General features: G+C 54.9%; 1 protein-coding gene across 1 annotated transcript; it reads right to left on the reverse strand.

Moving 5' to 3' along the window:
* Positions 1-59: 59 nt before the first annotated feature.
* ARHGAP35 (Rho GTPase activating protein 35) lies at positions 60-10409 on the reverse strand (the record flags this gene model as incomplete). Its single annotated transcript, XM_009880247.1, has 5 exons — positions 6717-10409; positions 2371-2515; positions 1123-1200; positions 545-676; positions 60-165 (listed from the first exon to the last, which is right to left on the reverse strand). Coding segments are annotated over exons 1-5 (4154 nt in total), but the record flags the coding sequence as incomplete, so codon positions are not given.
* Positions 10410-10750: the final 341 nt, after the last annotated feature.

A 10750-nucleotide genomic window follows, 5' to 3' on the forward strand; every position in this document is an offset into this window, starting at 1 on the left:
CGGAGGGTTTTGGGGACGCTCCCGGCTCGCCGGGACACCCCATCCCCCGCCGTACGTACTTGTTCAAGTGACCGATGACGTATTTGAAGACCTCGTAGTTCTCCTTGGGAAACTTCCTCAACACCTCCTTCAGCGCGTGCAGCTTCTGCTCCCGGTCGTTGATTTCTACCGAGAGGGAAAACGGGAATTGAGGAATTTGGAAGGGTCATCGCGATAAGAGGAATGCTCGCGGGATCCCCCTTCTTCAGCTTATGGAAAAGGAGAGAGGGATTTATTATTTGTTATTTTTTTTAGGGTGGGACACACGGATTTCCCCAAAAATAAAACCCGGCGAAAAGCCGCGCTGCTGACGGGGCACAGGACGGCGCCGAGCGGTGATGCCGCGGCGGAGAACATCTCCCACCCGAAACGGGCTCGGAGGGCGCGAATCGATAAGGAGACGGACCCGCAAATTTGGGCTTTTGTGGTCCCGCAAATTGGGCTTTTACGGTCCGAATTAACGAGGCGTGCCGGCAAACGGGGACGCCCCCCGGGGTGTACTCACTGTGGGCTTCCACCAGTTCAACCTGCATGGTGTAGGGGACCAGGGGCTCGGGGAGCTCGGAGAAGAAACTCTTCATGGCACCGGCCACCGTGTTGACGGTGAAATCCTTCTCCGCCAGGTCCAGGCCGTGATCTGCACAGGGAGAGTCTCGGGGTTACAGCCTCGAAGCGCCCCCCGAAACGTCCGTGGGGTTCAGGTTCACCCCGAAGCTGCTCGGTGTCGCCACCGGCGCAAAACCCCCTCCGGCCGCCGAGCCCAATCTCCGTTTCCCAGCGGAGGCGAAGCCCCCAACGCGCTGCGGCCGCGCCAGCGGCACAAAGGGGCGAAGGAGAAGCACCGAAAATGGATAAACCCCCCCCCCCCAAAAAAAAAAACAAAACCAAACCCCGCGGGGATTGAGGAGCGGCGGCGCCCGGCGGCGCTCACCGCGATGGCATGGGGCAGCGCCGGTGTTATATTTGGTCTAAAACAAAACGCGTTTTCATCCTGAAAACCCTTTGGCGGTGGGGGCGAAGGGGACGCTGCCGTCCCCGGAGTTTTTGGGGTGGGAAAGGAGGGATTTGGGCGGCGGAGGTTACCCTGGTCGAACTGCCGCTGCAGGCTCTCCATCTCCGACTTGTTGCCGCTGACGCGGTAGATGCCCTCAGTGCTCAGCCCTGGGGAGGAGAAAGAGGAAAGAGGAGACGTCAGCGCAAAGCCGGGGGCAGGCGCAAACCCGGGGAGGGGGATTTTTGGGACAACGTCCCCTTATAAACCTTGATTTTTAGACGTTGAAAGCCAAACGTCTCGCCCGCTCCCCCAAACCCCGCCGGGCTCCTCCAGGAAACCCTCGTTTCGCCCCAACCCGTCATCTCCTCCTGAGGAAACTCCCGTCAAAGCGGAACGAGATTCCACGGGAGGCTCCGCGTGGAATTTCTTCACCATTTCTCTTTTTACCCTCCTCCTCCCCCCTCCCCAATTTATTATTTTTTTTTATTATTTCCTATTTATTTTTTTTTTCACCACTCCTCCCAATCCCAACGCCGATTTTCGGCGTTTGCCCCGATTTAAAAAATTCATTCGTATCACCGCACGGGGGGGATGACACCGCCCCCTCTCCCACGTGAGGCATCTTCACCCAAATAACACTCTTTTTTTTTTGGGGGGGGAGAGGGTTTTTTGGCGTGAAAAGAGGGGAAAAACAACCAAAACCCGATCTCCCCGAAGAGAAAACGCTGCCAGGATTTTGCTGGATGGGATGAAGATGGTGCAGCGTCTCCGGTTGGGTTTTTTTTTTTTTTTTCCTCGCTTGTGGGGTCGGCTCATGCTTTGCCATCGGCGAAAATAAAACAAAAGACGCCGGAGGAAGGGGAAGCACCTGCAGCACATTGTGCTGCCTCATCTCCCCGCTACGGCTACCTGAAGCCTGATGTGTGTGTGGGGGTAAAAAACCCATCCTGGAGTTTATTTCGGTGTTAATTAGGGCTCCTCGAGGGTGAAAACTTCACGCCGTAGCCATCAACGTCAACCGCTCGGCGGGAAAGGTGGGAGGTGGACCCACCAAAACCACGTCTCGCCCGAAAGGCGGACCAGATTTCGCCTCCGAGGGCGGGAGGGGAGCGGCAAACGCGAGAGGCGGTTCTCCCGACGCGCTCGTTTTGCCAGGAATTATTAAAAAAAAAAAAAACAAAACAAGGAGCCGGAGAAGATTTTTACGCCTTCCCAGAATAAAAATAAAACCCCCACGGCGAGCCGAGGTCGTGATGTAGAAGAAACCTCCCCACGCGCTGCCGGCGGCGAGGAGAGACCTTCGCTCCCCGGGGGTAGAACGCGTCGGTGGCTCTTACCTGTGGCTTCGATGTACTCGATGCACCTCTCGATGAAGACGGGGATGGGTTTCTCTGGAGTCACTACGGTGGTCAAAGGCACCCCGAAATAGTTGCTTTCCCACGTCGTCTTCGTGATGGACGGCCGAGGTTTGGGCTTTGGTTTCTGCGGGAGGGAGCGGAGCGGCGGTGAGGGGTTATTTCTCCCAACGCGTTATTATTTATCCCAATATATTATATTTTATATTATTATTCTTCTTATATTAAGACGCTTATTCAGGCGGGCTGCTGTTATTATTTATTCAAATGAATTCTTCTCATCACAAATAACGTATTTATACAGGAGAGAGGCGGAGACAACGCTTACGGACGGGGAAAGCGCTTCTCCCAATGTTTCCTTCCCCACTACGGCACATCAAACCTGACCGAAGGCTTCGCAAAACTGAGGGGTTTCATCCCAAACGTCGTCTCCCCATCAGCGTCTAAGGCGGTGCCTCCTGGAGGTCAGGGCTTCCGTGAAAAAAGAAACGGCGGCGCCGTTGTCATCAAAATAGCTGAAAAAACCTCTCCGGGTGCAGAAGGGAATGACCAGAAACCGGGAGAACCCAATGGGACCTTCACCAAAGGGAAGTTCACCCAACGTGGTGAACTTCTAGGATGAAGCGGTTGGCCCGGCAGACAAGGGGAGAACGGCGGAGAGCGTCTCCCTGAGTGTCTCTGACACCATCTCCATCAGATTCTCCTGGAGAAGCCGATAAGTAGAGGGTGAGGTGGGTGGAAGAGCACCCGAATGGCCAAGCCCAAGGGGTGGTGATCGGTGGAGTAAAGTCTAGTTGGGTTGGAGGCCAGCGCCCGGTGGTGAATTCTTGGTCCAAGTCCTGTCTAACACCTTCATCAATGATCCGGATGATGGGGCAAGACATACCCTTGGCAAGTTTGAAGACGACACTGAAGTGGCTGATACCCCAGAGGGGTCACGCTGCCATCCAGAGGGACCTGAACAGTCCTGATGGGAACCTCATGAAGGTCAACAAGGAGAAAAGCCAAGTCCTACCCCTGGGGAGGAAGAAGCCCAGGAACCAGTCTATGCTGGGGGCTGCCCGGCTGGAAAGCAGCTCGGCAGAGAAGGACCTGGAAGTCTTGGTGGACACCAAGTTGACCATGAGCCAGTAAGGTGGCACAAAGAAGGCCAACGGTGTCCTGGGCTGCATTAGACAAAGAGTTGCCGGTAGGTTGAAGGAGGTGATCCTTCTCTTCTGCTCAGCACTGGTGAGGACACACCTGGAGCGCTTGGTCCAGTGCTGGGCTCCCCAGTACAAGGACATACTGGAGAGAGACCTTCTGGCGGCGTTTCAATATATAAAGGGACTTCGAAGATGAGGAGAGACTTTGACCAGGGTCTGTGGTGACAGGACAACCGGCAACGGTTTTAAACCACCGGAGGGGACAGTTCGGTGAGATGTTCTACCGTGAGGGTGGTGAGCCCCTGGGGCAGGTTGCCCCGAGAAGCTGTGGCTGCCCCATCCCTGGAGGTGGTCAAGGCCAGGGTGGACGGGGCTTGGAGCAACCTGGGCTGGTGGGAGGTGTCTCTGCCTGCAGCAGTGGGCTGAACTGGGTGGGCTTTGAAGGTCCCTTCAACCCAAACCCTTCTATGACTCTACAGACGGTGCTTGGAGCAACCTCACCTCGCTGTAGGTGGCCCTACCCATGGATCTTTGAAGGTTCCTTCCGTCCTTACCCATTCCACGATTCCACGATCAGCATTTTGCTACTAAACTTCACGGAACGGGCAAATAAACCCCACGACGTCACCAAAGCAAAGGTGGAAACCCAAACGCCCCTCCAGGCCGGGCAAGGTGGCACCTGCCACCGCACACCGTTCCCATCGGCAAAACGAAGATGAAACTCAGAAATAAATCCCCCAAATTAAGGGACGAGCAATTAAAACGCCGAGCACCGCTCTCAGCGGCAGCGCCCGCTGCCCGGCCGCGTCCCTCGGCTTCCCCTTGGAAAAGGGGATGTGCTATACTACGCCACAGGACCGAAACCCCAAAACCACCGGCTGGAAACCCAAAAAAGCCGGTTCTAAACCCAAACCCCGCCAACTGGAAACCCTCTCCCAGCCTCAGCGTCGCTCCAGCCCCGTCCTCCCGTCGAGGAGCGGAGGATTTCGGTTCGCTCCTTCCTGCTTGGCAGATCCTTCGCGGGCGGCTCTCCCTTTTGTTTCCAGTGGAAATTAATAACGCTTCTTAATTACCCTGATTGGTTTCGCAGCGGTTGGCGGCTCCGAGCAGGACATCCGGCGGCTGCCGCTGCTCCACCTCCTCCCACCGGGAGCCCCCGCTTCCCTTCCTCCTCCTGCCGCCCCTCTTCCTCCCACGCGGATACGCACCCGCACCGGGATGTACGGGCGTATAGGGCGTAGGCGCCCGTATAGACGCGTATATACCACCGCCCGTGTTACGTATAGAAGCGTAGAACGTAACGTGCGTCAAAAAATATGCGTGTGCAAAGCGTGCACGTATATATGTGTGTCTAAGTGCGTGTTCGGTGCGTGTGCGTCATGTGCACGTGTATATATGTGCGCATCTATACGTGAATATGTGGATAACGTATATACATATAACACCTGTGTGTGATGTCTGTGTGTAGGTATATTTAACATGTGTGTAATTTGTGTGTACATTAACATACGTGCACGTATGTCCGCCTGTGTATATGCCACGTGTGTATCTGGATGTATATAATGTTTGCGTCTGTGCATGAATATAACGTGTGTATCGTATGTTTCTGTGTGTTGTGCGTATGTATATGTAGGTTGTGCGTATGTATATGTGTGTATGTGTACGTGCGTGTGCGCGCGTGTGCGTTTCCATCCTGCTGCAGCACCAGGTGTTTTCCTTCCTACGGACCACATAAGCGCAACTCGACGTCTCCATCCGCACCCACATGCTGGAGCCAAGACGTCCACCACGGCCTGGGGTGGGCAGGACGCCCACCATCGCCACCTCACGCTCATGACTGCGCGGGTTTTTGGCGGCCAATCATTGGCCGTCGGCACGCCAACCGTCGGCCTTCAACAGGCAAAGGTTGGCCATCAGCATGTTAACCGTTGGCCTTGAACGGGCAAGTGTTGGCCATCACCATGTCAACTGTTGGCCTTGAACGGGCAAATGTTGGCCATCAGCGTGTCAATCGTTGGCCTTGAACGGGCAAATGTTGGCCATCAGCGTGTCAATCGTTGGCCTTGAACGGGCAAATGTTGGCCATCACTGTGTCAACTATTGGCCTTCAACAAGCAAAGGTTGGCCATCAGCGTGTCAACCGTTGGCCTTCAACAAGCAAAGGTTGGCTATCAGTGTGTCAACCATTGGCCTTCAACAAGCAAAGGTTGGCTATCAGTGTGTCATCCGTTGGCCTTCAACAAGCAAAGGTTGGCTATCAGTGTGTCAACCGTTGGCCTTCAAAAGGCAAAGGCTGGCCATCAGCATGTCAATCGTTGGCCATCAACGGGCAAGAGTTGGCCATCAGCCTGTCAACCGTCGGCCTTCAACGGGCAAAGGTTGGCCTTTGGCATGCCAACTGTTGGCCTTCAACAGTCAAAGTTTGGCCTTTCGCGCACCAACTGTTGGCCAAGAAGTCCAAAGACTACTCAACTACGCAGCACCTCGAACTGGTGGGCTCATCCAAAACCAGTTTCACCCTCTAAAGAGCAGATCCACCATCCTGCCCAAGAGCGACAGCGAATCCAGGTGGATTTAAGGCCGGTTTTGTAGAGTTGCGGCAGCACGACGCGTCTAGAGAAGAGCCTTGAGAAGAGCAACCCAAGAGCGGCCACAGACAACTTAGATGTTTCCTCAACTTACCCGCGTCACCTCTGGTCGGACACATCTAGTTTCTCCCCATTTCTTTAAAAGACGCTACGCCACAGCGACTTCGCTACGTTCATCCACATTAAACAGAATTTACAAGGCACACGGAGGCCACGTCTCAAAGCGCCCACGTTTCGGTTAATTGTACCTCGAAACTCCTAACTTCTGAGCACAGAACAAACTTTCTCAGAAGCGTGCGGCGAGGACAAAGTCGTCAGAGCCAAACGCCCACGGCAGAAAACGACGGAGGTGATTTTGCTATAGGACTGCAAGTTCACGCAAGTCCACGCCGGCAGCGAGTTAACGCACAATAAAAAAGAACAGGAAGAGGTTCTGCGCTCGCTCTACTCCTCAATTAAATAGTAAATACATGAAAAACACGCCACCGACGCGACGGCAGAGGCTGCCGCCCTCGTTCAGGCTTCACGCCTGGCGGTACGACCCGACCTCCACCCCGCGAATCCCACGATCGAAGGGCAGAAAGCACCGGCCTACCTTCGTCGTCCTCCTCAGGCTGCGTAGGATGTTCCTCCTCCTCGGATCTTCCCCGTCGGCCGTTTCGTAGGGGATAGCGGCGTTATCGCCTTTATACCCTTGAGAAGTCTGGTCTTCTTCTTTCTTTCGAATGGGTCCCAGCTCATCGTCGCTCCCAACGCTGAAGCTGGTTCGGTAGCTAGCAAACCTGCCCAGCCTCGTGCAGCGCGTCCGATACAGCACGGGCTTGCTAACCACCGACACTTTACGGCCCCGTTCCAGGGAGCTGGTGTCCATCTCGCTGTCCGAGCCGTTGCCGCTGCCGTTCGATTGGGTTTTGTTAATGTTTCGGATGGTGATGATCTTGCCCTGGGTGCTGTCGTGAGGCACGGAGTAGATGTTCTCCTCTTCGTTTCGAGGTTTGACCACGGCGTCCATGGGCTCGGCGTAATCGGAAGGATCGAAGCAGTCGGTGGGCAACCAGCTGCTCGAAGACACGGACTTCCTCTGCCCGTCCCGATGCCCCTGCTCCAAATACAGGTCCCCCTTCGTAATGTCAAAATGCACGGGGGGCTTTGGTTTCACCGGAGGAGGTACTTTGTTGTTCAACTTGCTTTCAAAATTGCTCATGACAGAAATGAAAGACAAGCTGTCGTTCCCCTCCAGCTCCATGGAAAGCTTCGAGTGGTCTTTGGGCAGGGCGGGCATGGACGTGTCCTCTCTGAAGGGGCTGTAGGTGGGGGGCTCGACGTCCTCCTCCGAGTCCTGCAGGTTGGAGTTGCAGAGAGGGGAGCCCGCTCGAGGGGAGTTGAACACCTCCTCCGTGGTGCTGCAGGCTTCGGCCACGTTGTCGTACATGTGGGTGGCTTCGATGATGTTTTTTTTCTCCACCACGTCTTTAAAAAACGAGTGGAAAATCTCCAGCTTATGCTGCGGCTGGCTACAAGGTATCGTGGTGAACTTGCCGTCGATCTCCTGGGCGATCTCCTCGCCCTCGGTGAGCTGCTCTCTGCTCAAGTCGTTGTCCAGGATGCCTATGGAGCCGTCCGTGAGCGCCACGACCTGTATGGGGATGATATCCTGCACCTCGCAGAGAAAGGCACGTAGCATGGCCAGGGACGCCTTGCGTTTCGCCGAGTAAAAGACGATGTACCCGTGGACGAGCCGGCTTTTCCTAATGCTAAAGGAGGAATGGTAGGAAAGGAGGGAGAGCTCCACCCGCCTCTTGTGCGGCCCGATGGATAACTCGAGGAGGACGGAGCTGCTGCTGCCGCACTGCGAAGGTCTGTAGGTCTGGGACTGCAGGATGGGTAAGAGGATGTCGTCCGCGTTGAAGGGATCTCCGCACATCAAGCACATGACGATGCGAAGGTCGACGTCCGCCAGGTCTTTGATGCTGGAGGTGGAGCTGACGAGGTTTAAGTTGCGTTTCGAGTCCAGCAGCCCCTTCAAAACCTGGCTGATCTGCTTCTCGTTGATGTTACGGCCGTACCCGATGCCAGCAGACGCAGGGTCCAGAAAGACGCACTGCAGCTTGCTGGCGATCTGCTGGCCTTGCTGTATCAAGCTATGTAGTGTCTCGCCACTGGTGTCCCCCCTCTTGTTAACGAGGATGAGCGTCAGAGGAAGGTGAACCAAGTGATTATCCCTCCTGCCGATGGTCGACTCTCTGCTCTTTTCGATGCTTTCCACCACGTAGGACAGCGACTCCTTCGAGTTGTAAAGGCAGAGACAACCGTGAGGCTGAAAGGTGGGTGTCTGGAAAGAGTTAACGGGGAGCCGGACGTTGCCCTCGATCGGCCTTAGGGACAGCTCGTACATCTTACCTTCGATCACGTACTTGTCGTCGTTGGTGCAGAGCGCCCGGATCTCGTTGGCCAGCTCGCGCGCCAAACCGTCCTTGCCGAGGATCACCAGATTGATCCTGTCGATGTTGGAGTCCGAAAGCAAGTTCTTCTGGTTGCGTTCGGAGGGCCTGATGAAGCGGGAGCTGATGAGCTGCTCGATTTTAGAGTCCACGCAAACCGGGCAGCTCGGACACGTTTCCTTCGTCGGGTGATACACGAAGTGGATGTGCTTCAAAATGAGGGCATCCCGCTCAGCCTGCAGCTTCTGCAGAGCTTTGAACCTCTGCTCTTCGCCCAAGACGTCCTGAATGACGCCCATTTTCTCCTTGCTGGGTTTAGCGTCCAGCTCCAGTTCATAAAACAGCTCCGAGTACTCCAAGAGCAGTTCCTGAAACTCCTCCTTTGCCTTTTCTATAATCTGTTTTTGGTGCTTGCTGTAGATATCCATATAAATAGATTCCTCCAGCCACATGTAAAAATCCTCGTTCATAATGAAACTGCGCGCTTCCTCCCAGGGCTTCCCGGGCGTGATGAACGGGGAAGTCTCCAGGTTTTCTTTGAAAGCTCTTCTCATTTCCGCCCTTTTCCTCTCGTTCCTCAGCTTTTCTAAATGAGCTTCGTAGAGCTGCTCGGCGGGCTGGGTCTCCATCAGGTCGAAGGGAATGCGCTCGTTCTCCATGTTGTCGATGTGGCTCGTGGCATCCCAGGGCGTCTCTTCCAGGACAATAAACCATTTCAGAAAGTCCGGCTTCGTCTCCAAGAGCTTCTCCACTTTTACGCAGCTCAGATGATCTATTTCATCCAGGTCCGGGATGAGGGCTTCGAACGCTTGAGGAAGCATGGCGAGATACATCTTCCGCCGGCGCTCTATGTGCTCCTGCTTGAGGCGGTGGACGTGCTGCAGAAACAGCTTTTTGGCTTTCTGCGTTCCTTCCAGGTAGACGTAATCCTGATACTCCGGAGAGGACTGCATCTTGCGGTTCACGTTCGACCACGTCTCGTTGTGGTTTTTGACGATGCGGCTGACCAGCCACTCGTACTTGTCTTTAGCAGCAGCTATCTGTTGACTTTGCTGTTTCAAAGCTTCGAAGTAGGGGATGATTTTAGTCTTTCCCCGGCTTTTATCAATCAGCTGCACTAAGGTGCTGAAAGCCAAGTCAATGTTCACATTGGATCTAGCCGACGTCTCCACGACCTGGAGGTTCTTTTTGCTTAAGGCAAAAGTATGTGCATCCCTAATGTACCGCTCCACGCCTTCGTCACACTTTGTCAGGACCACCACGATGGGCTTTTTTGTTTTCGCTAGTTGATTGTAAAGGTTCGAAACGAATTTGAGCTGATCATCAAAGTTCCTGTTCATACCCCTGCTAACATCAATGCAGAGAAGAAAGCCATCCACCAGCAGCTTTCCATCCGGCATCTGTTTTTGTTCAAAGTCCTGTTCCAGCCCGAGCTGATCAGTGCAAAAGTACATGAGCTTTTCAGCCGACGCCAGTTTGGTCGCAGCAGCCCTCTTGATATAGGGCTGCAGGGCCGTGCTGCGGTGAGGCTGAAAGGTCTGGTCGTCGATAAACTCCGTCTGCTCCACAACATGCATTTTACATTCGACGCAGTCCTCCAGGGAACGCACGACTTCCCCCCAGTAGAGGAAATGGTCATTATTGACCACCCTTCCCCCAAAGTCACTGGTGCTGAGAACCGAAGTGTGGTCCAAGTGGAACTCATCCGCGCTGGGCCGTACGAAGCGGTTGCAAAGGCAAGATTTCCCAATGCCGCACTGCCCCTTCTCCTTCTCCGTCCCGGATAATCCCACCACGCTAATGTTATAGGTGGGAATGCGAACATCTTGCTTTCTTGCCATCATCATCGTCCACACATCCTGTCCCAGTCAACCGCTTCCAAGAGGATTAGTGTTTCCGGCAGCCGGTGCGACTTGGGAGCTCGGCGGAAGGCGGGGTGACAGTTCTCAGGGCGCCGGGGCGATGAAGTTCCTCGTTCCCATCCTGTACGTACCAGCAGCGCTTCAGTTCTTGCTGGTCCCCGTCGTTGGGTGGCCGACGTTTCCCCCTAGGAGAAAGAGAAACAACCATCAGCGTTTCAAGTTCAGGAAGATCAAACGGACCGAATTCCGCCCCGTACCGTTTCACGCGCCTCGCACTTGAACGCTAGCGCCGACGACGAGGAGACAGCGGCAGCGGGGAAGCCGCA

The sequence above is a fragment of the Charadrius vociferus genome, unplaced genomic scaffold (genome assembly GCF_000708025.1).
Source record: "Charadrius vociferus isolate BGI_N301 unplaced genomic scaffold, ASM70802v2 scaffold463, whole genome shotgun sequence".
In the NCBI taxonomy this organism is placed as follows: domain Eukaryota; kingdom Metazoa; phylum Chordata; class Aves; order Charadriiformes; family Charadriidae; genus Charadrius; species Charadrius vociferus.